Below are 26903 nucleotides of genomic sequence, written 5' to 3' on the forward strand. Positions count from 1 at the left end.
TAATGTTTTTTGGTCTCTGCTTGTGCCTGATTGGTTACTTCTGGTTTCACATGGTGTCCGGTTGACTGGTCAGTCCGTAACTCTGGTGTTCGTATCTTTGAGATTCTACTGTACTCCCAATTGCAATCTATACTGAGCAGGATCCTGAGGGCATAGATACAAATGATCATGACTTGATCACACTTATGCTGTGCAAACAGAATAAAGTCGAGACCAGTAATAAATATACTTGATGCTTTAATGGGGCCAATTTCATACAGCTGAAAACAATTATTAGGCAAATCAGTTGAGAGGAAGAATTTAATTAGAAAAATGTGAATGATAATTGGGAATCATTTAAGAACACTTTATTAGATGCCCAAAAAGCTGCAATCCCACAATTGAGGAAGAAGGCCATGCTGGTTAAAAACCCACCTGGTTTAGAGAGGAAGTGAAGGCAACTATAAAAAAAAGAGTAATATTTAACAAATGAAAGAAAGGGAAGCTGATCATAATGAATATAAATCAGAAGCTAAGAATTGTAGAAAATTGATAAATGAAGCAAAGGGACACGAGGAGAAATCTATGGGCAGTAGAGTTAATGACAATAAGGCGTTTTAAAAATATATTAGGAACAAAAAGAATTCTGAAAATGGTATTAGTCCATTACTAGATGGAAATGGTAGAATTAATTATTTATAATAAATCAGAAAAGGCAGAAGTATTCAGTAAATATTCTATTCTGTATTTGGGGAAAAAGATGATATAGTCTTATCATAAAGTGATAACACTCTTTCCATTCCACTAGCATCTCTGAAAGATATTAAACAGAAGTTACTAAAGTTAGACATTTTAAATTAGCAGGTCTAGATCACTTGTAGCCAAGAGTTTTAAAAGAGCTGGCCAAGCAGCTTCCTGGACCATTCATGTTCATTTTAAATAAGTCTTGGAGCACTGGGAAAGTTACAGAGGACTGGAAAAAATCTAATGTTGTGCCAATTTTTAAAAAGGGTAAATGGGATGACCCGGGTAATTACAGGCCTGACAGCCTGACATCAATCGCTGGCAAGATAATGAAGCAACTTATACAGGACTCAATGAATAAACAATTAAAGGAGGGTAATGTAATTAATGCAAATCAACATGGGTTTATGGAAAATAAATCCTGTCCTACTAACTTGATATCTTTTTTTTGTTGAGGTTACAAGTGTGTCAGATACATGTAATAGTGTTGACATAATATATTTTGACTTCTATAAGGCATTTGACTTGGGACTGCATGATATTTTGATTAAAATACTAGAACAATATAAAATTAACATGGCAAACATTAAATGGATTAAAAACTGGCTAACGGATAGTCTCAAAATGTGATTGTAAACAGGAAATAATCATCAAGCAGGTGTGTTTCTAGTGGGGTCCTGCATGGACTGGTTCTTGGCCCTATGCTATTTAGCCTTTTTTATCAATGATCTGTAAAAAAACAAAATCATCACTGATAAAGTTGGCAGATGACATAAATTGGGAGAGTGGTAAATAATGAAGAGGCGAGGTCACTGGCTCAGAGCTGTCTGGATTGCTTGGTAAACTGGATGCAAGCAAATAATATGTATTTTAGCACAGCTAAATGTAAATGTGTACATATAGGAACAAAGAATGTAGGCCCTACTTACAGGATGGGGGACTCTATCCTGGGAAACAGCGACTGAAAAAGATCTGGGGGTTGTGATGGATAATCAACTGAACATGCACTCCAAGTGTGATGGCAAAAAAAGCTGACGTGACCCTGGAATGCATAAACAGGGGAATCTCGAGTAGCAGTAAAAAGGTTATTTTACCTCCATATTTGGGGCTGGTGAGATCGCTGCTGGAATACTGTGTCCAGTTCTGGTGCCCAAAATTCAAGATGGTTGTTAATAAATTGAAGGGGGTTCAGAGAAGAGCTATAAGAATGACTAAAGGATCAGAAAATAGACTCAAAAAGCTTAATCTATTAAAGCTTAAAGAGAAAATTAAGGGATAACTCAATTACAGCCTATAAATATCGACACGGGGAACAAATGTTTAATAATGGACTCTTCAGCCTAGCACAGAAAGGTATAACATGCTCCAAAGGCTATAAATTGAAGCTAGACAAATTTAGACTGGAAATAAGGCATACATTTTTAACAGTGGGATTAATGAACAATTGGAACAATTTACTGAGGATTGTGGTGGATTCTTCATCACTGACAATTGTTAAATCAAGATTGAATGTTTTTTTTTCTAAAAGATCCGGTCTAGGAATTATTTCTGGGAAGTTCTATGGCTTGAGTTATACACTAGATCAGACTAGATGATCACAATGGTTCCCTTCTGGCCTATGAATCTATGAAATTATCACTGGGAGAACAGAAGTGAATGTCAGGGACACACCAGTAGCGTCAGCCTCACAAATTACCCACAAATTTCTTCTGGGATGACTGTTGTTATGGAGTCCAATCAAATACCGCAGTGTCTGGGGTATGTGATTTCCATTTTATTTTTATTCTTTTCAGACTCAAGAAAATTCCCAGATTCAAATGATCAAAAATAATCAGACACACAAAAAAATACACCAGGAAATGGCTACTGGGGCGAGGAATGTTAGCCTGAGCCTAGTCCTGCAATCCAATATGAAGCCCATGGAGATCCCCCACCCACCCAGTGCCAATGTCCCAGCCCCTTGTCCCCTCGATCCAGCAAGGACAGCTCAGGAATCCTGCTGAACGGGGGCAGGGCCTGCTGCTGGGAGCCCGACTTCCATCTGACATCTTCCTCCCTGTGTGCTGGAACAGAAAGGGGGAGATCACCTAGGAGACAATTAGGAAGGGGAGTGGATCAGAGATAAAATGAGAGTAAAGCAGACTGAGATGGTGAGACTGAAGAGATGATACTGAGCATAGAGAGAGAGACAGAGAGCAAGGAATTATAATACCACCCAAATCACCATCCACTCTCTTCCATCTCCATGCAGGAACCCTCTATGAGCTGGTACGAAAAAGGGGCATGGGCTTTGCAGTGTGTCTGGAAGGTGAACTTAGCTGTTCAGACTCGGGGGTGGGAAGTGAATTCCAGAGCTGTGGGCTCGCAATGAGAATACCCCTCTCATTTAATCGGAAGGAGTTCCAGCTCCAATGACTCTGCTCTCTCAGCTGCAGCAGAATGGCCCAGAAAGTGAAATGGGGCTCTCTGGGAGCCAGGTACCAAACCATTTAGCGCTTTCTTCACCATGATCTAGCACAGGGGCGGGCAAACTTTTTGGCCTGAGGGTCACATCGGGTTTCGGAAATTGTATGGAGGGCCAGTTAGGGGAGGCTGTGCCAGGCTGTGCCCCCGCCCACTTCTTGCCCCCCGACGGCCCCCCCCGGGACTCCTGCCCCATCCAACCCCCCCTGTTCCCTGACAGCCCCCCCAGGATCCCTGCCCCCATCATTCGCCCCCACCCCCACTCCCTGTCCCCTGACTGCCCCCGGAATGCCTTCCCCTGACTGCCCCCTACCACCTCATACAACCCCCCCTCCTTCCTGACTGCCCCCCAGGACCTCTACCCCCATTTAGCCCCCCCATCGACCCCCCCGCTCCTGACCACCACCCCGACTCCCCTGCTCTCTATTCAAACCCCCCTCCCCCCCGCTCCGTGACCCCTTACTGCGCAGCACAGAGCACCGGTGGCTGGCGGCGTTACAGCCGCGCCACCCAGAGCGTTGCTTTAGTGCAGTGTAGTAAATTGCTCTCCGCAACTGCGACCGGTAGCACATTCCTACGCGGAGCAGTTTAATACACTACACCGGCAGCACGGCACGCTGAGGCTGCGGGGGAGCAGCGGGGGAGGGGCTGAGGGCTAGCCTCCGGGGCCAAGAGCTCAGGGGCTGGGCAGGAGGGTCCCGCGGGCCGGATGTGGCCCGCAGGTCGTAGTTTGCCCACCTCTGATCTAGCACCATGAACTCCACATGGGCACGCTACTTGGAGCCAGGGTGATCATGGAGTATTGATGTCAGACATGACACACCACGCAACGCAGGGGCAGCCATGTTCTGCACTAGCCGAAGCTCCCAGACGTCCCCCATGCACAGCCCCATGAGGAGCACATTATAAAGGTCTAACATTTGGTAGCAAGGTCCCACTGCTGTCATTGGTGTGGTGCCTGCCCCAGGACCATGCCCTGTCGCGTGGGGAGTATACTAAAGACTCCACTGCAAAGCTCAGTACGACAGGGGAGAGGGAGCCCCTGAGAGCTGGGAAGGCAGACATTTCCAGCGCAGAGACACTGGGGGCTGTTCCTGGCAGCAGGAGGGGCCATCGTGCCAACCTGGGGGGGGGCATTGTGTGAGGGGCACAGAGGCTAGTGCCAGATGCACAGAGGGGGAAGGGAGGGGAGCAGAGAGTCACGTCCATGGACTTCACACCTACCTCAGCTGCAGATGGCACTGTAATTAGCCAGGGCCTGCTCCTCTGCACAGGGAGACAAGGAATCCAAGTTATACCTCCACAGAGACACCCCCTCCTCGCCGGCCCAGATGCCCCAGCAGCTCAGCAACCCACCTGGCTGGTAGTAGTCGTAGACTCTGATGTGTCCTGGCTTCAGGTTGATCACCTCGATCTCCTGTTCCAGTTGCAGGGCATATGTCTGAGTCGTATTGCTCAGCTGGGGGTGGGGGGTTGGAGGGAGAGGAGATGCTTCACTGGTGAGCTGTTTATTTCATTACTTCCCTAAATTTGGCTCCACAGACTGACTGTGCTACTTCTGCTGGAGTCTGGGCAGGAATTTAATGAGAATCAGGAACTCAGGTGCTGTGATAGGGCTACCCGTGGAAAGCCTTGTCTAATGCCCCCCAGCCCTGCCCTGCAGCCCCCCTGCTATTCCATTCCAGGGCTCCCCACACCGCTCTGCCAGTCCCTCTCAGTCCTGCCCTGCAGCCCCCCTGCTATTCCATTCCAGGGCTCTCCACCCCGCTCTGCCAATGCCCCCCAGCCCTGCCCTGCAGCCCCCCTGCTATTCCATTCCAGGGCTCTCCACCCCGCTCTGCCAATGCCCCCCAGCCCTGCCCTGCAGCCCCCCTGCTATTCCATTCCAGGGCTCCCCACACCGCTCTGCCAGTCCCCCTCAGTCCTGCCCTGCAGCCCCCCGCTATTCCTGTCCTGATCTCAAATCAGACCTACCTGGTCCAAGTAGATGGAGACACCGCTCTGGCTCACCTCCGTTTTCCTCACCAGGGGACTGCTCTGCAACTGGAACAGGAGAGAAGAGGAAAGGTAATGGTTGAGTGGGGTCTCTGAGGGGGCGAGGGTGAGAATTCCTATTGAAATGTTCCCCCCACTAGGCCTCGAGCAGCCTCCCTGTTGGCAACCCCTATAGCCAGAAAGTAGATGGACTCTTATTACCCCTCCCCTAGCCAGGCCCTCATCAGAGCTCTCCCCCCTCATTAGGGCTGATCTCTCCACATGGTCGCTCAGCTCCTGTGAGATGAGGGACAGGGATCTGCGTGGGTCATTGGGACTGGGCTCCTTCTCAAGGCATGTGTCTGGGGTTCTACACCCAGCTTTGGGGTTTAAATGTCCGAGGGAGTCAGGAGGGGACATCATCCTGCCTCCTCCCCCTGGCTAAGGATAGATCCCACCAGCACTGACCGGATGGGACCCTTTCGCCATGCCCCCATTCTGCTCCCCAGGTGCCTTACTGATGTGCGGGAGCCTGAAGCAAGGCTGAATCCGGACAATAGGGAAACCTCCACGATCACCATGTTGGAAGTGACTCTGCTCCCGATGTAGCTGGGGCAGGGGGAGAGAGGAAGGATGCAGATGGTCAAAGACCCCATGAGCAGGGGGCTAAATGAGGCTACAAATCTTCCTCCACCGCCTCCATACCCCATCTTTCCTCCTCATGCAGGCACCAGGCCCTGGATGGTCCCTTGGCATTCACTGCTTGCTGAAGGAGGATGTTTAAGATGATTTCCCTGCTTTGAACAGACACAGGTCCCGTTCCCCCCCACCACCACCCCCGTTTCTCCCCCAGCAACTCCCCTCTCTGTATCTCTCTAGGAGGATGTTAAAGGGGCACCTTTCCTTCCTCCTCCCACCACCAACAAGCAAGTCAACTCCAACCACACTTCATGGTTACAGCCTCTCCCAGAAGCACCTGGTCCCTTCCTCCCCCTTCCCTCACAGCTGCCAAATTCGTCCTCCACCCCTTCCTCTTCAAAACGTGCAGTCCCTCCCTCCCAGCCACCAAACCCAACCAGCTCTCTGACACTCCCTCATCTGCTCCAGGTAGGGGGTGCGTCCGAGGGCAGCGGTGCATACACAGGGGAAATCTCGGGGTCACCTGACATGGATGCGGATGGTGACAACGCGCATGTCACCCTTGGCGCAGTCGATCAGCTGCGTGGTGACGCGCAGAGAGAAGGTCACAGAGACCTGTGGGGGAGGCTCGTTGTACCTCAGCACGGTCTGCAGAGGAAAGAGACAGGCTGCTACAGAGAATTTTAGTTGGATCATCATTTGGAGATAAAGGTTTAGTAGTTTCCTAGATTTTAGGGCCAGAAAGGGCCACTATGACCATCTCATCTTACATCCTGCATGACACAGGCCATAGAACCTCACCCAGTAATTGCTACAGCAAGCCCATAACTGCTGTTTGAGCTACAGCATGTCTCTGAGAAAGATAGCCAGTCTGGATTGAAAGACTGCCAGTGATGGAGAATCCATCCCATCCCTTCATAAATCATTCCAATGTTTAATCACCCTCACTGGTAAAAATTTGCACCTGGTTTCTAAAGTGAATTGACTAGCTTCAGCTTCTAGCCATTGCATCTTGTTATACCTCTGTCTGCTAGATAGAAGAGTCCTCTACTATCAGAAGTCTGCTGCCCACATGGGTACTTGTGGACGGTGATCAAGTCACCTCTTAGCCTTCTCTTGGATAAACTAAATAGATTGAGCTTCTTTAGTCTTTCATGGCAAAGGAAGGCTTTCAAGGTCACAGGTCATTCTTGTAGCTCTTTTTTGAACCTGCTCCAATTTGTCAACATCCTTTTTAAAACTGACAAGATTTGGACCATTTTCACTAATACCTGCCCATATCCTCACCAGTAAGTCCTCATGGATCAGAGTGAACCCAACTCATCACTTGGGTTCCCTAATCACATTTCATGCTCTTCCACTGGCTCTAGTTACTGCTCAGATCCTTAAACCCCAGACACAACAACTACATAAACCACACATGGGGAGCTGGGCTAGAACCCTGATGTTTCAGTCCCAGGAACACAGGCCTCTAGCACAAGAGCTATAGGAGATCTCATCTCGTATAGCTGGGACTTGGGTTCTTCTCCTTAAGGGGCAAACATCACACCTACACACAATCTCCAGTTCCCCGAGCACCCTGGGAGCAGCGTGAGACCAGCCATCCTCATGTTTACCCACATTTTGTCACAGGATCACCCTTGGGGTGCAGGGGTACAGCAGTGGGGAAGGGGATGGTAAGGAAAGCTGCTGTTAGTCAGCCCTCCATGTGCCTGAGCATCCCCCGGGACCTGGCTGCTGAGTAAGCAAGGGAAATGGCTCTCTTTGACCATGACAATGTGTTTTGTGGATCAGGCCCTGCAAGAGGGACACCCATGGGGGCTACATCCCTCCCCATGGAAGGGGCGTCTCACCTGGGCATAGACGCAGCCGCTGCCCTGGGCCTGCACTGCGAACTCCCCGGGGATTTCTGTTAGCAGCGCTTGCTGCAGGAGCAGCCGGTTCTTGTGGGTGACCTGGAACTCTCTCTCAAAGCTCCCCTTGGACTTCACTATCACCTCCAAGTCTCCCTTCTCGCTGTACGTCAGGGCCGCGTATTTGGCCAAAGCCTGCAGGGCAACCACTGTGTCCTGGGGAGAGAGAGACAGTCATCTCACTGTTTGTATGTGAGACAGAAAGGGGTGCTCTTTGGAGCCAGAAGTGTGAAACACTCAGAACAGTAGGATCTCAGCAATTGAGGGCACTGAAATCAGGATTCACTGCTTCAGTGTACCTTTGCACTCCAGGGCACTAGCTCCAGGATTCATCCTCCCAGTCCCTGCACCCAGAGGTATGCACACCCCAGAGCACTGATAACTGTCATATTCCCACAGCCGCAACGCAGAGACTCCATCTCCAGTGGGATCACGGCCGATCACCTCCCTCAGCCGTCAGGCCTGTGTTACCTGCGTGGAAGCGAAGCCACCATAGGCGTTCTGCTGCTTGGTGAGCCAGGCCACAATGCCCGAGGCTGTGCCAACGTCAGCCCCAGTGACGTTCAGCTTGGAGAGCAGGGCCAGGAGCACGTAGGACGTCAGCTCCACGTCCACCGACTGGGGCTGGGACCACACACCAGCACTAGGGGGCAGGGAGGGGGCCTGGCTCCAGTGAATCTGCCCTCCTGGGAAAGGGGGAATAAAACAGGAGGCTATTGAGAGAGAAATCCTCAGGCCTTGGATGAGGTAAGAGTTGCTATGGGGTAAATGTGACTCAATCAGCCAAACCCTTCACTCTAGTTCCCATAGAGGGGGAGGGTCCCACTGCCTGGGGTGGCACAGAACACTGGGAAAATACCTCTCAACTACCTGGGTTGCTGTGTGACAAACCCATCGCTGCATATTACACCTGAAGGACCCAAGTTCCTAGGTAAATACCTTGTACATCAAATACCTGCAGTTACACACACTGCTAGGTAAATACACCAAAACTACCTACACAAGAGGCTACCCAGATTGCTCAGGAAATGGCCACTACCCAGTGCAAGGTGGACAGCCACCCAGGCCGCCAGATAAATGCCCCCCATGCAGCCACACAGACGAGTAACGAATATGATTCTTGTAGCTTGTTCCCTACCCAGTTCCTCTGCCTGGCATATCACAGCCCTGCACACACTGGACCAGATTTTCAAAGAACTCAACTTCCATTTAGGCACCTAAATAAGGGTTTACTCCCAAAAGAGCCCAGCACTTCACTGTGATGAATTGGGAATATCTCTGTACAACTTACGAATTCTGCTTGATATTGTGAAGTTGTATTATGAAATACTGCTGCATCATGCACACCTATACATATGTGGATCTACCACTGCTGACAGGATCTGTTCAGGTATGCAGCAGACAGGGATAGTGGGGAATACTTAGACCGCACATAGGTTAAGCTTAAAAGCAGCTGCATCCTTAGAAAACCAGTTTTAGCTTTCCCTTCTGAATGCAGGTAGGAAGGCAGGAGCTGTAGAAAGTTACCCAAAAGACAGAACAAAGGGTGGGGTTTACATAGTGAGACACACAAGAACAGAGGGAGCCAGACTGGAAGTGTGCAGCAAGAGTTGGCAAGGTCACCCAGAAGCTGACACCCACCATGTAACAGCCTGCCTGAGTCAGGTGACACCCTGCCTTCCTCCCTGGCCACTGATGGTCCCTAAGGACAGCGAAGGGAAGGGTGAGACATTACAGAAAGCGACGGCCATTACTAAACAGTTCCAGATGTTTATTGTTTTTTATGATCTGTACTTTACTGTTCAGGCTCTGTAAGCTTAAAATGCCCTGGGGACCCAGGAACCCCAAGGCTTGGATTCCCCTTACAGAAGTTCGGTAGGTGGCTCAGAAGGGCACATCCAGCCAGATCCATGAGGCTCCCATTGTGATGCTTGCGGCCAGATTTTCAAAGAGCTCAGCTCCCAACAGACTAGGTGCTTTTGAAAATTTGGTCAAATGCTTTGTTGCATAAATGGGAGCTGGGCTCTTTCAAAAGATCTGGGCCATAATGTCCAGTCACAGCCCAGGTTGGGGAGCCCAGACACAGGCCAGGGGCGGGAGGAGTTGGGGTGCAAGACACATGCTCTGATCTGTCACATTCTCCCTGGCATGCCCCATCTCTGTGTGTCAGTCAATGCTGTGCAGTCCTGGTACCTGTTCTGATGGCTTTTTGGTCTAGTTTAGTGAGCAGCTCCTGTGTGCGCTGGTTGTCCTGGGCCAGAGCAAAGGCGTAGGCCAGCAGTGCCTGCGTGTAGGTGCTGGTAACGTTGGGGAGGGCACTAGTGAGGCAGCTCAAGGCCTTGTTCACCACGGAGCTCTGTGGGGGGAGAAAGTACACACTGGCAATGGCTGCACAGTCATACAATCATGCACACGTGTGGGAGTACGTACACACAGGCAGGCTGACACACAGAGGTACAAGTGCACACGGGTTGATATGCAAAGGCAGATGCTGGCACCTGGGACAATCCTCACGCTGCTTCGCCTGGGTACACATCAGTACCCCTCCACAAATAGCCACCAAATTCCAGGTCAATGCCTTGTACCTCCGCTGGGAATCTACTGGGATGTTAGTGTGATTAAAAGCAACAGGACTCCATCCACATGAGCTCCCTCCCAGTGATGTGCTCCCCATGGGGCACTGCGAGCTTTTCCCAGCAGTGCCCTCCCTGTGGAGTGGTTGGACTTCTCTCCCTACCCCAGCAGTGCCCTCCTCTTGACTGCAGGTGCTAGCTCCTCCCTCGAGGAGTGCCTTGCCCATGCCCACCCCAGCAAGGCATGCAGGTGAGTGAAGTGCCGGCACTGAGCTCTCAGCTCTGCAGGACTCAGGGTGTCCAGAGAGCAGGAGTGGCACATGGAAGGGCCCTAATACTCACATTCAGTGCTTCCCCTATCTCCAGATGTGCTGCAGTGATGTAGGCAGCCAGGGGCACCTCCCCATCCACGCCGCCCTGCAAGAAGCACAAACACCCAGAGCTAGGAGAGGGGCTCAAGCAGGATGGAGACCAGTGTCCTCCCCTCCATCCCTATAAAGGCCCCTGAATCCCCTCCCTCCCCTGAACTGAAAACCCCACAAGGCAGAGAGGGACGAAGTGTCAAGGAAGCCGAGCTGAGTCAAGCCCCATGACTGCCAGTGGAGTTCTGCGCGGGGCCGGCAGGCGCCACATCATTACCTTCATGGCTGTGTGGAAGAGCTTCCCCACACTCCTGAAGCAGCCGCTGGGCAACTGGTAAATCTGCAGCCAGCTCAGTGCATCCCGGATGTTCCTGTCATCTAAGAAGATGTATGGCCTGGCCTGGCCAAAGCACTTGGCCACAAACGCTGTCAGCCTAGGGGTGGGGAGAGAGAGCATGGAAGAGGGGGACGAGGAGAGGGAGAGAACAGAGACAGAGTGAATGAGAATGTGGATAAAAGAGAGGGAGAGAGGAAGGAAGAAAGAGAAAGCAAGAGGCAAAGGAGTGAGTGAGGAAGAGGGAGCAGCAGGAGGAGGAGGTCAGTCCTTGGTCAGAGCACCCCTCCCCCATTGTTGTGTCATGTGCTCAGTCCCATTTCTCTGCCCAGTTACTGTCCTCTATCCCAGAGGCGGCTGCATTCCCATGGCTTGTCTGAGGCACTATGGGCCTATCATGAAGTAGGGGGGCATGTACAATTCACAGCATGACATATAATCTTATATAATCTTCCCCATGCAGCACTGGGAAGAGTCCTGAGGGGTCAGTGACTACCTAATTCCCCCAGTTCATAGGCTCCCGGCTCCCAGCCTTCAGGGAATGAGAGAACTACCCCAGAACTTACCAGGTGTTACCTTCCTGGTCTATGGTACCAAATGCGCTGTAGGAGCCATCATGGTGTTTATAGAGCAGCTGCCTCTGGTACCCTGGAGAGCAGTGCAGAAAATTATACTGTCACCCACCAGTGCCAGGGAGAGGACATTTACAGAGTGGTCACTGAGTGGGGGTAATGAAGTGTTTACAAGATCATTGTTACAGGTATTTACATGAGTGCCAGACAGAGGAATGGACAGGGTAGGTGCAGGAGAGGGGCTATTGGCGTGGCCGGTGCCAGATTGGACACTATTGGAGCTGGGCTCAGGATACTTGCCGCTGCGCAGGAATCCCGTCGCCCTCTCCCTGATCTCCGGGGTCAGCTGCCCCGTCTTCTCCAGATACTGCAGCACATAGATGATGGGGGCGAACAGCACCATGTTCTGCTCCCCGCAGCCACTGGGCATCTGCACCAGCCGGTCCAGGTTCTGCAGCGCCGTCCCCATGATGTCACCTGCCGGGGCGGGACAAAGCAGAGAGAAACCCAGATGGTGCTACCAGGATAAATCCTGACGGGCTGAGAGGCAGGGAGGTTAGTTCTCCTGTTGGAATGTTCCATTATAGCATGTAGGGTGACGGGACAGCAAGTGTGAAAAGTCAGGACAGGGGTGGGGGTGGAGGGTAATAGGAGTCTAAATAAGAAAAAGACCCCAAAATTGGGACTGTCCCTATAAAATCGGGACATCTGGTCACCCTACCCTATAGCATGGTGATGGTAGCCCTGTCCCCTGGTGGAATTGCAGCCTGAAGTATGGGGGTGGAGATGTTGTTCTCACCCTAGTGGAACCTTCCGTTAAGGGGTATTTTCCTTTCCTTGGGAGGACTCCATTGCTGCATGGGGTCTTTCCACCCCATAGAATATTCTATTACAGTGAAGGTTTATTTTTACCCTGGGAAAGGGACTGCTCCATTGCACTGGGGGTTATTTTCTCCTCCCACTGCAAATACTCTCAGAGGGCGGGTTGTTTCACATCCCTGATAGAACATTCCATTGTGTGCATGCGTGTGGGGGGTTATTTTACCATTAAAGCAATTTAGGGGCGGGGCGGTATTTTCCCTCTCAGGTAGAGCATTCTTTTATAAGGAGGGTCTTTTCCCACCTCCCTGTTGGACTGTTCCATTATAACAAGAGGTGGGTCCTCTCACTGGTGGAATGGTCCATTAGATGGGGGGAGGGCAAGGTTCCCTTCCCAGCATTCAGCGCCTGGGCTGGGATCAGAACGCGGAAGCTCAGTGTCTAGAATTTGGACTTTACTGGAACCTCTCAGGGCTGACACACCAGGGAGAGGAGATGGCAGGGTGGGGGGATCCAGGCCTTTCCTCCTGCAATCCCCTGTGGGCAGCGGCTGCTGTTTTTGGTCACTGCCAGAGGCTCCCACAAGCAGAACAGCCTCTCTCCTGCTGGGTATTTTGGTGCATCCAGTCCCAGCTGGAACCTGGAAACGCCCCCATGGAAATGGGAGGAAAATGGCCTGGACTTTGTCAAACATCAGTGGAAGTTTTGGTGGTTCACGGTTTGGGCTTCCCCAGGGCCATATTCAGAGACGTAGGGTCTGGATCAGAGTCAGTTCAGAGCCCCCTGCCCACGGCGCCCAGGGCCGAATTCCTTACCCATGACAGAGATGGTGGCTCTCGCTGAACCTTCGACCACATCCGGGGGCAGCTCCAGGGACACAGAATCCTGCGCTGGAGTTACTGAGACCCAGGTGTCAAACAGGAAGAGAATCAGAAAAAATGGCCTCCAAAATCCCCAGAAAACTCTCCCACTAGAGGCAGCTGTGCTCCCGCATCTCACGTACCCCGCTGCGGAACTTCCAGCCGACCCCACAGACCCCCCCCCTCTGCTCTCCTCCCTGCCCCCTCCACTCACCTAGCCCTCACTTCTCTCTTCCTCCACTTTATTTCCCCCATTGTGGGTGCAAGAGCCTTCTCCCCTGCCGCCCACACTGTCCAGAGCAACCTCCCTGATTCTTCCTGCTTCAGTGACTCCATCACAGTTCAAACCTCAGAGGTAAAGGCATGTTTAGTCTATTTACCTGGACCTCTAGATCTCTCTAACTCTGCTAATGGCCTTGTCATAAACCATGGAAAACATGGAGATGGGAACCAAGCTCTGAAATCCCCTCCTGTCCATCCTCTAGGGGCCAATGCAGGACTGTTCCCTATAGACTGGATCAGTCCAGAGCTGTATCTATGCTATATTTAGTTGCCTAAGGGAAGGAGCTTTCACCCTTATGCTAGCAGAAAGGACATTTATATTATAGGCTCAGTCCTGCTGTCCTTATTCAGAGGGAGCTCCCATTGCCTTTCAAATTGGAATCAACTTATATAGCTTGGCCAAGATGACAAAGCAGCAGACATGATCTCTGTCTATGAAAACCCAGGAATTGGTTAGCAAGGGGCCTCAGAAGGGGTAAGTCAGGTGAAAGGGAGACATTTGAGTCTGGATATGAGGAAGCATTTTCTTGCAGTGATACAGTGGAAACGTGACCCCCAAGGGAAAGGGTGACTGCCCCATTACTTCAATCATTTAAAGCTACGACTGGACAAAACCCTGAAGAACAAGGAACAATCCTGCACTGGGCCCTGCACAGACAAGATGTGATCTTACCTACCTCCTTCAGATAAAACACAAAGGCTGCTCCTGAGCCAACTTTCCCAGGGCAACAGAGCCCCCCTACCCACCTGTTTATGCCCCTTTTTCCCATCTGAGCAGCCCACCTACCTCCTTTAGGGCAAAGCAAGGAGCTGTGAGCCTTCTCCACAAGAACTCCCTCTGGCTATTGGGGAAGAGATAGCAGCATTGGGGACCAGAGAGGAAGTGGAGGGAGGAGAGACATAGGGTTACAAATAGGTTATGAACCACATGTGTTTTCATGGCAGGCTTATGTGAGAAGCCCTCCTTTTCAGACATCTGTCTGGTTTCTTGCTCCATGCAACTCAAGGACCTCAGAGCTCCTGACAAGGCTGATTCCCAGGCGAGGGGCCTCTGCAGTAGGGCCTACGTGAGGGGCTGCATTCCGTAATCCCAGCATCTCAGATGGGGCATAGAGGAGGCAGAATCAATGGACACAAGGCAAGCCCTGATGCCAGGGCATGAGGGGGATAAAGTTGCCCGCAGAAGTGGGCACAAAGGGATCGAGGTTGGCATAAAGTAGAGGTAACCTCCTTCAGAAGCATGAAGCATGTCCTTTGATCCTTATTGGAGGGACCCAGCTAGACCCTGGCTCAGGCCTGCAGATGCCAGTTAGTTCCCCTAAATAAGAGGGGGCAATTTCAGACCCCAAACTTCACCCCACTGAGTATGGGGGCTGAGCAAAACATGATTTCAGATGTCCTCCCCTTTAGCTATGAGAAAAGAGCTTAGTCCAGTCCCAAACTGACCTGGACTAAAAGGGGTTTGATCAGTGTATCTGTCCGTCCTCTCTCTGGTACAACTGGTACCTCCCCTCCACAGAGATCTTTGGTGGCCAGGGCCTCTGTGCTAAGGGTGATGTTCACTGACCCTAAAAACAATAGAAGACAGATTGTCCAGCAGCCATCCCCTGTGGAAAACACCCTCCATTACTTCTATAGATGTCACCTACCAGAGACAATGAATGGAACCGGTGGCCTAGAGATGATTTGTCCCATTCCTGATCTTGCCAGTGCCCCTGACCTGAGGCTAGGTGGCAACTGATGCCCTAAAGCTAAAAGGCTACATACTCCATTCTTCTATCCAGTGCAATCTGCACTGAAGTCCAGTAATTGGCACAATTGCCCCCTCCCTGGCTGTTTCTCCCTCATCCCGCCATGCTCCTCACCTAGTTGTTTAGCTGTGACTCTCCAATGAAATGTCCTGGCTTCATTGGCACACAAGCAGCTGGTGTAGACGCAACCCTCACATGGCTCCAACTGGAAGTTTGGGGACTCAGCCAGGGCCACTTTGATCTAAGGGACAGCAGTGGGTGCAAACAGTCCAGGAGATGATGAGCAACATGCTATGCCCACCTGCTCCCAGGGTGAGTCAGGGACCAAGGTGACCTCTCACCCACCCTGACCCCTCACTCCTTACAGAGCCACCAGCAGGACTCACCTTGATGCACTGCAGCAGGTAGTTGTAGACAGTAGCTTTCAGGGTGAAAGTCTCTCCCCGGATCACAGAGTATGGCAGTGTGGGCTCTACAAAGAAAGGCTTGAAAGCCAGGAGGCTCGTGGTTGGGGCAAGTCCAAAGCCCACCTCTGATGTGCAGAATGCCCCCGCTTTCCACTCAGTGATGGTGTCAGGCACCGTGACTGGGACATCCCTGTTTCCAGTGGGACTGAGAGAAAAACCATGCAGAAATAAAATCCTTTACTAGAAGGCACCAGCTGCTCATGTCTCAAGAAGGCATAGAGCCCTTATTCCCAAAGCACCCAATCCAATGACTGCAATCAGAACAACCTGAACTATGGGGCCTTTGAAATCTGGATCCAAACCCACATCCCCAGTTTTGTGGCTTGGGCCCATCTCTGTTCTTCACTCATACCATAGACAGAATTTTCAAAAACTCACTGTTCAATTGTGTTATACACATCAGTAAATAATCCAATCCTGCAAAATACTAAATACCCTCAACTTCCATTGAAGTCAACTTGGATTCAATTGTAGATGACCTTTGAATCTCTAAATTCCCCACCCAGCCTTGTAGAGCTCCGAGATGGAACTTTCACTGTTAAAATTTCTGACAGGAATAATTCTGGCCCCTGATTATTAATGAGTCAGACTGGCTTTAGTTAGGGCGAGGGTACCCTGCCTCAGGTGCTCACAGCAACAGAACAAGATTCTGCCACTAGCCAGAGAGATTTCATTAATAATGATGCCTGGCACTTTTCACAGACAGCATTCACCACCTGTGGATCTAAAAGCCTTTTTACAAACATAGGTGATTATTATTACTCCTACTTCACAGGTGAGGAAACCGAGGAACAGAGAGGTGAAGTGACTTGCCCAAGGGCAGGGAGAGTTAGTGGAAGAGCCAAGCAATAGAATCAAAGTCTCGTGACTCCCACTCCTGTGTGCTAGGAAGACAGTCAAAATGTGAGGGCACGTTAGGGGCCTGTCCTGTCCTGTCGAGTCTATGTAGGGTTACCAGGTGTCCAGTTTTTGACCCAAATGCCCTGTTGAAAAGGGACCCTGGCGGCTCCTGTCAGCACTGCAGCGGGGCTAAGGCAGGCTCCCTGCCTGCCATGGCTCCGCGCAGCTCCCAGAAGCGGCCAGCAAGTCCAGCTCCTAGGCAGCTTGCCACCCAGTCACTCATCCTCCGGCTGAACCGCCACCTATGGCTTCTAGCCCCAGCCAGGCCACTATTTCTGGCTGCGAAGAATGAAGGGCGAGCACCGTGTCGAAGAGGAACTCGGAGGGAGGCAGCCAGTGCTGCACAGCCCCCTTGTGGCCGGTCCACCCTGGCAGTGAGGATCCTGCGGAGACCCAGCACTGCAAGCCGCAGCGACACCGCCCATGAGCAGCACTAGGCATGGGGTGGGGAGGCAAAGCATTTGTGCCCTCCCAGCTGGATATTTACCAGCCTGAGCCTTCCTGCGCTGGAGGCTGGTGTTGGACTCCCCTCAGGCCATGCACAGGAATCCCTGCTCTGGCTGAGCCTCTCCATGCAGCCAGCCGGAGCACACCACAGCACTGGAGCAGTGCGCCAGCATTTGTGTCAGCAGACTGCAAGTCAGAACTCAGAATCGGTGCTAGCCCATTGGGGGCCCACCGGAGCCGCCTGAGGTAAGCACCATCCGGCCAGAGCCCACACCCACTACCCCAGCCCTGAGCCCCCTCCTACACACCAACCCCCTGCCCCAGCCCTGAGCCCCTCCCCTACACGCTCCAAACCCCTCAACTCCAACCCAGAGCCCCCTCCTTCACCTCAAACCCCTCATCTCTGACCCCACACCAGAGCCCGCACCCCCAGCCAAAGACCTCACCCTCTCCCACACCCCAGCCCCCTGCCCCAGCCCAGTGAAAGTGAGTAAGGGTGGGGGAGAGCAAGCCATGGAGGAAGGGGGAATTGAGTGAGCAGGGGTGGGACCTCAGAGAAGGGACGGGGCAGTGGGTGGGGTCCTGGAGAAGGAACAGGGCTAAGGTGTTCAGTTTTGTGCTATTAGAAAGTTGGCAGCCCTAAATCTATGCCAAGTTTACAACACATAGTAGTAGTGATTCTGCACTGAATGAGTGTAGCTGAGTTAGTGGATGACATCACAGTGACTATTAAGACAATAACCCTATGCTTCATCACAGAGGAGAAAATCACCTGCCAATAGATAACTAGATTTACATCTCCAGCAGTAGGAAATGAGAAGCAAGAGAAAGACCAAGGATCGTGCCAAACCAACCTGATCTCCTTCTTTGAGAAAGTAACAGATTTTTTAGACAAAGGAAATGCAGTGGATCTAATTTACCTAGATTTTAGTAAGGCATTTGATACCGTGCCACATGGGGAATTATTAGTTAAATTGGATAAGATGGGGATCAATAGGAAAATTGAAAGGTGGATAAGGAATTGGTTAAAGGGGAGACTACAACGGATCCTACTGAAAGGTGAACTGTCAGGCTGGAGGGAGGTTACCAGTGGAGTTCCTCAAGGATCGGTTTTGGGACCAATCTTATTTAATCTTTTTATTACTGACCTTGGCACAAAAAGTGGGAGTCTGCTAATAAAGTTTGCGGATGATACAAAGCTGGGAGGTATTGCCAATTTAGAGAAGGACAGGGATATCCTACAGGAGGATCTGGATGACCTAGTAAACTGGAGTAATAGTAATAGGATGAAATTTAATAGTGAGAAGTGTAAGGTCATGCATTTAGGGATTAATAACAAGAATTTTAGTTATAAGCTGGCGACGCATCAATTAGAAGTAACGGAGGAGGAAAAGGACCTTGGAGTATTGGTTGATCATAGGATGACTATGAGCTGCCAATGTGATGTGGCCGTGAAAAAAAGCTAATGCAGTCTTGGGATGCACCAGGAGAGGTATTTCCAGTAGGGATAAGGAGGTTTTAGTACTTTTATACAAGGCACTGGTGAGACCTCACCTGGAATACTGTGTGCAGTTCTGGTTTCCCATGTTTAAGAAGGATGAATTCAAACTGGAACAGGTACAGAGAAGGGCTACTAGGATGATCCGAGGAATGGAAAACCTGTCTTATGAAAGGAGACTCAAAGAGCTTGGCTTGTTTAGCCTAACTAAAAGAAGGTTGAGGGGAGATATGATTGCTCTCTATAAATATATCAGAGGGATAAATACCGGAGAGGGAGAGGAATTATTTAAGCTCAGTACCAATGTGGACACAAGAACAAATGGATATAAACTGGCCACCAGGAAATTTAGACTAGAAATTAGACGAAGGTTTCTAACCATCAGAGGAGTGAAGTTTTGGAATAGCCTTCCAAGGGAAGCAGTGCGGGCAAAAGATCTATCTGGCTTTAAGATTAAACTTGATAAGTTTATGGAGGAGATGGTATGATGGGATAACATGGTATTGGTAATTAAATATTCATGGTAAATAGGCCCAATGGCCTGTGATGGGATATTAGATGGGGTGGGATCCGAGTTACCCAGGAAAGAATTTTCTGTAGTTTCTGGCTGATGAATCTTGCCCATATGCTCAGGGTTTAGCTGATCGCCATATTTGGGGTCGGGAAGGAATTTTCCTCCAGGGCAGATTGGAAGAGGCCCTAGAGGTTTTTCGCCTTCCTCTGTAGCATGGGGCACGGGTCACTTGCTGGAGGATTCTCTGGTCCTTGAAGTCTTTAAACTACGATTTGAGGACTTCAATAGCACAGATATAGGTGTGAGGTTTTTTGCAGGAGTGGTGGGTGAAATTCTGTGGCCTGCGTTGTGCAGGAGGTGAGACTAGATGATCATAATGGTCCCTTCTGACCTAAATATCTATGAATCTATGACAGGGTAGACCCGTTGAGTTGACCCTAGAGAATCAATTTTTGCCAGAGATGTGTATAATGAGAATGTTATGTGGACTAAGTAAATAACAGGGATGTCTTCTATGAGGACAATGGGTGGACAGGATGGATTTAGAGGCAGCTGCCCCAGAGCAGGCAGGGTGAGCAGAACCTGGGCCCTATTTCTCAGTGATCTGAACAGAACCCAGACTGAGACACAAAGGAAAACAACAAAAGAATTGTAGGAGTTAGACAGAATAGCTCTGCTCATCCTGTCCATCTGTGGGGGCTAATGCAGGACAGTTCCTAGAGGGCTAAAACAGGCTGCTCTCAGCAGTAGGATAGTATAATATTGTACTCTTATACCAAACAAACATCATAATGCTACAACAGGTTTGTTTCTCTGCATTCATACATCACCAGCCTCCAGTGAATGGATTCAAGCTCTTATGATCATGGACATCTAACAAAAGAAAACTGACTGAAATTTCAGCCACCAAACCCTATTTCTGTCAGTCTGGTAGTTAAAGGGTCTACAGTATATGCATCTGAACATTTTCTTAGGTGTGCGACTCAGCAATTTCCCCCACTTTTGTAAAACACTAAAATCCGACTGGATCTTTGGTTATGGCACTGCTCTACTTACCCAACCGAAAACAAATCCCACATCCAGGTTTCTGGGAAATACTTGCGAACTTTCTCCTCAACTGGAGGTGCAGGTGGAGAAATGGTGGTCCTAGGTGCTGTTGTTGTGAGACTCACAAGGAATGCTAGAGGTTACAAAAGAGAGGTTACTTACTCTGCGTAGTAACTAGTTCTTTGATAGGTGCGGCCTTAGGACTCAACTTTGGGTTGTGCGTTCGCCTCATGTTCCTTCGACTGGAGATTTTCGTTAGCAGTGTTTGTTCACTACCTCGTGCCCCATACCAAGGCTATATAGAGCTGCGCAGGTGAACCATCCTCACTTCCTTCTCTACCAAAAAGTCTCAAAGAGGAAACTCCAAAGCAGAGGGGCAGGAGGGCAGGTATTGGAGCACCCCCAGGGACACGTTTCGAAGAACTACATTTATTGCACAGGGTGAGTCATCTCTCCTCTTTCTTTGAGTAGTGCCTCAATCAGTGCTCCCCTTCAGGTGACTCCTGAGTCATATCCCCACAGGGAGAAGGAAGCCACGGAATGGAGCCCAGAACTGAAGAGAGAACCGCTTTTCCATCTGCTGCATCGGATCTAGAGACAAGTAATTTTAACTTGTTCTTTCCCTATTTTAGCCTCAGATCTTACCTCATTTTCACTGGTGATCACTGTGTTAGATGTCCAATTTCTAGTCACCTTTTTGGTGAAAACTGAAACAAAAAAGGCATTTAGCACTTCCACCACCCCCACATTTTCTGTTGTTATTTTTCCCCCCTCGTTGAGTAACGGGTCTACCCTGTCCTTGGTCTTTTTCTTGCTTCTAATGTATTTGTAGAGTGTTTTCTTGTTACCCTTTATGTCTCTAGCTAGTTTAATCTCATTTTATGCTTTGGCTTTTATTTTGTCCCCACATGCTTGTGTTGTTTTTTATATTCATCCTTCATAATTTGATGTAGTTTCCACTTTTTGTAGGACTCTTTTTTGAGCTTCAGATCATTGAAGATCTCCTGGTTAAGCCAGGGTGGTCTCTTGCCTTACTTTCTATCTATCCTACACAGTGGGATAGTTTACTCTTGTGCTCTAATAATGACTCTTTGAAAAACTGCCAACCGTCTCAAACTGTTTTCCCCTTAGACTTGCTTACCATGGGTCTTACCTACCAACTCCCTGAGTTTCCTAAGTCTGCTCTCTCAAAATACGTTATCTATTCTGCTGTTTTCCCTCCTAGCATTCCTTAGAATCATGAATTCTACCATTTCTTGATCACTTTTACCTAAGCTGCCTTCCGCTTTCAAATTCTCAACCAGTTCCTCCCTACTTCTCAGAATCAAATCTAGAACAGCCTCTTCCCTAGTTGCTTTCTCCACCTCTGAAATAAAAAATTGTCTCTAATACATTCCAAGAACTTGTTGGATAATCTATGCCCTGCTATATTATTTTCCCAACAGATATCTTGGTAGTTGAAGTCCCCCATCACCACCAAGTCCTGTGCTTCGGATGATTTTGTTAGTTGTTTAAAAAAACCTTCATCCACATCTTCTTCCTGGTTAGAGGTCTATAGTTGACTCCTATTATGACATCACCCTTCTTTTTTACACTTTTATCCTTACCCAGAGACTTTCAACAAGTTTGTCTCTTATTGGAGACAAGCCACTCCTATGGTGGCTTGAAACTGTTCCCTTTGGTCTGAGGGAAAGTGCTGAAGTAAAGATATTAATTTTGTATAGTTCATGTAATTATATTTCACCATGAGTGCCTGGTAATCCACAATACGGAATTTTAGGGTTGCAGATAAATAGGAATTTCTCCCTAAAAGGTCCAAAGCACTTCTGGTCTTTGTCAAACGCGGCTGACTTATTATGATATTTATCCTGCTCATTCACTGCGTCCACCACCAGAGAATTAGGAGGGCAGTGGGAGAATAGGAATTGAGAGCCCTTATTGAGCACATAATATTTTTTATCATCCCTTTGCATGTTGGTGGTATGGTCACTTGAGTATGCCAAATCATTTTTGTAGGATTGAGAAGGGCTTCATTGACAGGGCTGTCAACTCTGGTTGGAGTTGCTGAACAAAGAATGTTGAGCAACTTGTGCTGCAATTCTTTGACCTCCTTGAGAGGTATCTTTAGGGAGCCTGACACCCTTTTTATGAAGTTCTGGAATTGCCAAAAATCATCAGCCATTGACGGAGGAGGAGACATTACCACCTCATCAAGTGAAGAAGATGAGATGGTAGTTTGGGGGATAGCCTCTTTGTCTGCCCTAGCCTCCTGTTCCTCAAATGTCTCCTTCTGTTGAGCTATGTTCTGGGGAGGGGAAGATGGTATCTCCCTATCATCTGGTGGGTGGGGCTCAGGGTCCTGGAGAATTGTTGGCAGTAAGCACCCCAGGGATCCCAATATGGCCACAGAGGCCTATGCAGGAGAGGGGGTGGAATCCAAAGTTGTTCCCAACAGCCACGATGTCTTCCCCAAAATTCATTTCTCTGTGTCTCTTCAGGTATCAGAGAAGGGGTTCTCGTGTGGATAAGTAGGAGAGCCCTGGACTGATATCAAAGATAGTGAAGGGAGGTCCCCATCATCTTCTTCTTTATCCAGTGGAGGAGTTCCCATGGAAAAGCGTGGTGAGTCCGATAGTACTGAGGATGTATGTGGGTTCAGAGACCACAGAAGTCTCAGTACTGAGAGGCGCTCAGTGCCCATAAGCTCTGTAGACTCCAGTTCATCTGCCATAGATAGGTCCTTTGAGTACCTAAATTCTTGCAGTACTGAATGGTGTGGCAGTACCAATGTAGCGCTCTGACTGTCTCTAGCTCTAGACAGTACCAAGGATTTTGTGCACTCCAAGGTGGGCACCAGCAAAGACAGAGGCTGAGCTTTGTGAGGTACCGATGAACCCATCAGGGTAAAGCTATGTCCGATGGTACCATTCTTCTTTGTATGGAATACCTGTCTTCTCCGGATGGTACCAAAGCTCTCTTGGAGCCATGTTTGCTCTCAGATAAGCTATAGGGTTTCCTGGCCCTGCCAGTACAGGAGGAACTCTTCGCTTCTACGGTACTGGGTTGCGACATCAAACTTCTGATGTGGTCGAGCTACTGGGAGAGTGAGGCCTTTTGGAAGCAGACTCCTCAAGAAGGGAGTCAGAGCTCATTTTTCTGGGACTTCTAGAGGTCTCTAGAGATATTCCCCTTCCTGGGAGAGTGTTGAGCCAATGCTGAAGACGTGCTAGATCTGCCTGAAGAATATTGTACAGTGGGGTTCTCCTGACTGGGCTCTGAAGTGGGGCAGAGGGAATGCTTCATCACAAGAACCTGCAACTTGATTTGCTGGTTTTTTCTTGCTCTGGATTTGAGGGCTAAACAGGTGTTATAGTTCTGTGGTACGTGCGACTCTTCAAGGCAGCAGATGCACTTCGAGGAGCCATCACAAACTGGGATGGTCTCCCAGCAAGTGGGGCAGCATTTAAACCCCCATAAACCAGGCATGCCCTAGTGAGGAAGGCAAGCCTGCCGTAAGAGAGGGGAGAGGAGAAACAATCCTCAAAATAACAAGCTAAGCTAAACTTGCTAACTAATAAACTAGACTAAACTAAAAACTAGATACAACATCTAGCCAAGTCATGCTCCGGGTGGACACACTAAAGCTCCATCTCAGGCCGAGGTGGTTGAGAAGGAACTGAGGGCAGTTTGCCTGCTCAGCACTATATAGCTTCAGGGCAGGGCACGAGGTAATAATGAAAGGTGCCTGCACGGATCAAACAGACCCCGTTATCAAAATCTCTGATTGAAGGTGCGTGGGGCACACACATACCTGAAGTGGAGCAGCCATAGGGACACTATTTAAAGAAGATTCAATTACTGTAGGAACCTCAGAACCATATTCAGAGTAGATAGTCTTCCATTTGGCTCAGAGACACAAAGTGTGGATGTCAGCTAATCAGATGACAGACATGTCTTAAACAACAGTCAGTTCACTGACATTTCGGGGGGATCAACCCCTCAGTCACAGACAGCCCAGAAAGCAAGTTCAGGGCAAAGCAACATTTTGTCTCTCTGTTTTCCTCTATCACTTGCAATCACAGCATGGACTGCTTACCTTGAACTCTGTGCTGGTTTCAGCTATAAGACTGAGCCCTCCAGTGAGAAGTAAGAGGAGGCAGAAAGAATAGCTAGCAAGCGCTCACTTGTGAGAAATGTAGGTCTGGTTAGCACGGAGACCATGCTCTCCAATTCAGTCACCATTGTTGTTGTCATAGCCACAGTAGTTGTGCACTCTCTCGGCTTCTTGATATAGGTGTTGGACATGATTTTCAAGCCCATTTCCTGAAGAAAGAAAGAAAGAAAGAAAGAAAGAAAGAAAGAAAGAAAATGCTGAGAATTTAGATATCAGAAACCCATCCTTCCCTTTCCCTCTATCAGCTGCCCTTTGTCCCTCAGGCTGCTCATCTCCCTTATAAAGCAAGGACCCAGTTTTCCCTCTGCTATATGATATGAATCTCTCACTTTGATTCAAGTGGGAATTACTCATATCCCACAGCAGTGAGACAATGAAGCCTCTTGAGTTGATTTATCAGGCCTGACTCACTCAGTGCAAGTTTATTTTTCTTCAAAGTCTATAGGGCCTATGTGGAAACAGCAGTGTTCCTATTGGGCATCTTTCCCATATACATCTCTTATAAGCGGGTTCCTCAATGCACAACAAGACTGTTTCCTGTTGACCACTAATGTCAAATGCCCTCAGCAAACTGCCCAGTGAGGCATCAGTGCTGAATTGGCCATCTAATTGTAGGCATTCTAAACCACTAACCCATAGAGAATGAAGACCTTAAGTAAAACTCTTTCCTACTGACCGATTATGTTTGGAGCCCTGAACCATGCCACCAATGGGATATCAATGTACAATAACTAAATTTCCTATTGGTCACTAATATCAGGTGACTCATCCAGCTAATCAACGGAATATCAATGATTACTAGAGCTGTTTCCTAATAACCTATAATGTCAGAGACCCTGCTCCACCTAGCCAATGAGGAAGAATCAAAGATCATTACTCTGAACACCATAAACACGTCAGGCTGGTGAGGTTCGCGAGACCAGCATAAGAAGTCATCTTCAGACACTTGGTAAGGGTATCCACCACGAAAAATATGGGGGAACAGCCCATAGATCTGGGAAAATCAAGAAAGAGAAAAAAATACCAGTCAGTGGAAAGATGAACCAACATACACCTTTCCTAACACACCAGAGATCTGTCTGAATGGTTGTTCCATGCTATCAAGTATGGAAAGCTTAGACCCAACCTATGAGATAGACTCTCCAAACAGGCTCTCAGTCATGCTTCTCCATTTCTCCTATTTTCTTCCTGGAGAGGCAACATGGTCTGGTGTACTGAGCATGAGGCTGGGAGACAGGAACTAATCCTGGATTTAGTAATGTGCACTGTGTGCAGACCAATGAATTATGAAGTTTGTTTACCAAAGAATGCTGCTACATGGCTGGCGATCATGTAATCGTCAAAAGCATTGGTGGCTTATTAAGATCAACGACTGAATATCCAGACAGACCACCTTAAGGGCCTAGCAAAAAATGGATCCCGGTGGCATTCCGTCTGTCCCTTTGGGATTGATGATGACTCTGTGACCTTGAGAAAGTCACTTCCCCTGCCTGTGCGGCACATTCCCCGTCTGCACAGCAGGGATAATGCTACTATTTCCCTTCGTGGAGCACTCTGAGTGCCTTGGAAGGACAGCACTGTATAGATGCAATGTAGTCGTCTTATTCTCTCTCGCTCACTTGCTCTTCCTTTCACACAGACAGACTGACAGAGTAATTTACCATGGAGTTGCTCAGTTCTCTCTCTGGCCTCATCAGTAGGACACTCTGATCCACAGCTCGGACAGCGCACAGGGATCTGGGAGCTGCCTGCAGCCGGAGACTGACCTCAGATCCAGGGAGGGCCTCATCCTCTGAGAACCCTATCTTCACCTTGAAGGGCACAAGGGGAAAGAACATGAGAGGGGAGGGGAGAAAGGCAGAGAGAGAGTCCCCTCTGCTGATCAGCCTGCAAAGTCACTAGAGCACAGAGGAGCCCCACATAATCCAGGTGAAGGTAGTCCCCTAGGATTCACCTCAGGGTAGCCAGTTGCTTCAGGAGAGAATGAAGCAGCTATGAGAGCAGATGACCCATGAGATGGGACTCTGAAGGGAAGGACAACTGAGGAGTAAGGACAATTGGAGAGTAGGGGAAACATGCAACTAGAGACACCTAAAGAGCAGAACACAGCAGCACAGTCTTCTGAGAGAACATCAATCCAGTGCTCTTCTCAACACACAATCTCATCTCTAAATACCAGGTCAGATTCAAATGACTCAGTCCTTCTCTTCAAACCCTCCATGAGACTATCCCAGGTTTCCTAAAGCAGTGGCTCTCGACATTTCCAGACTACTGTACCCCTTTCAGGGGTCTGATTTGTCTTGCGTACCCCTAAGTTTCACCTTATTTAAAAACTACTTGCTTACAAAATCAGACATAAAAATACAGAAGTGTTACAGCACACTAATACTGAAAAAATGCTTACTTTCTAATTTTTATCATATAATTATAAATTAAATCAATTGGAATATAAATATTGTACTTATATTTCAGTGTATAGTACATAGAGCAGTATAAACTAATCATTGTCTGTATGAAATTTTAGTTTGTACTGACTTCGCTAGTGCTTTTCATAGATTCATAGATATTTAGGTCAGAAGGGACCATTATGA

General features: G+C 49.0%; 1 protein-coding gene across 5 annotated transcripts in view; it reads right to left on the reverse strand.

Moving 5' to 3' along the window:
* Positions 1-220: 220 nt before the first annotated feature.
* Positions 221-26903, reverse strand: part of LOC125623357 (alpha-2-macroglobulin-like protein 1) — a 39848-nt gene continuing 13165 nt past the window's right edge. For 2 of the 5 annotated variants that reach the window (XM_048822554.2, XM_075120451.1), the window contains 22 exons: positions 25974-26123; positions 25190-25306; positions 24323-24461; positions 20148-20271; positions 15652-15877; positions 15380-15506; positions 14961-15082; positions 14302-14356; positions 13188-13271; positions 11854-12030; positions 11548-11629; positions 10925-11081; positions 10628-10702; positions 9906-10068; positions 8184-8398; positions 7653-7868; positions 6323-6447; positions 5679-5769; positions 5161-5229; positions 4543-4645; positions 4411-4452; positions 221-2810 (listed from right to left, as the gene is read on the reverse strand). In XM_048822554.2, the coding sequence (XP_048678511.2) occupies positions 4412-4452; positions 4543-4645; positions 5161-5229; positions 5679-5769; positions 6323-6447; positions 7653-7868; positions 8184-8398; positions 9906-10068; positions 10628-10702; positions 10925-11081; positions 11548-11629; positions 11854-12030; positions 13188-13271; positions 14302-14356; positions 14961-15082; positions 15380-15506; positions 15652-15877; positions 20148-20271; positions 24323-24461; positions 25190-25306; positions 25974-26123 (2658 nt within the window). In that variant the 3' untranslated portion in view covers positions 221-2810; position 4411. The other 3 variants (XM_075120446.1, XM_075120449.1, XR_012665249.1) reach the window with 3 other exon arrangements.

Source organism: Caretta caretta, chromosome 1 (genome assembly GCF_965140235.1).
Source record: "Caretta caretta isolate rCarCar2 chromosome 1, rCarCar1.hap1, whole genome shotgun sequence".
In the NCBI taxonomy this organism is placed as follows: Eukaryota; Metazoa; Chordata; order Testudines; family Cheloniidae; genus Caretta; species Caretta caretta.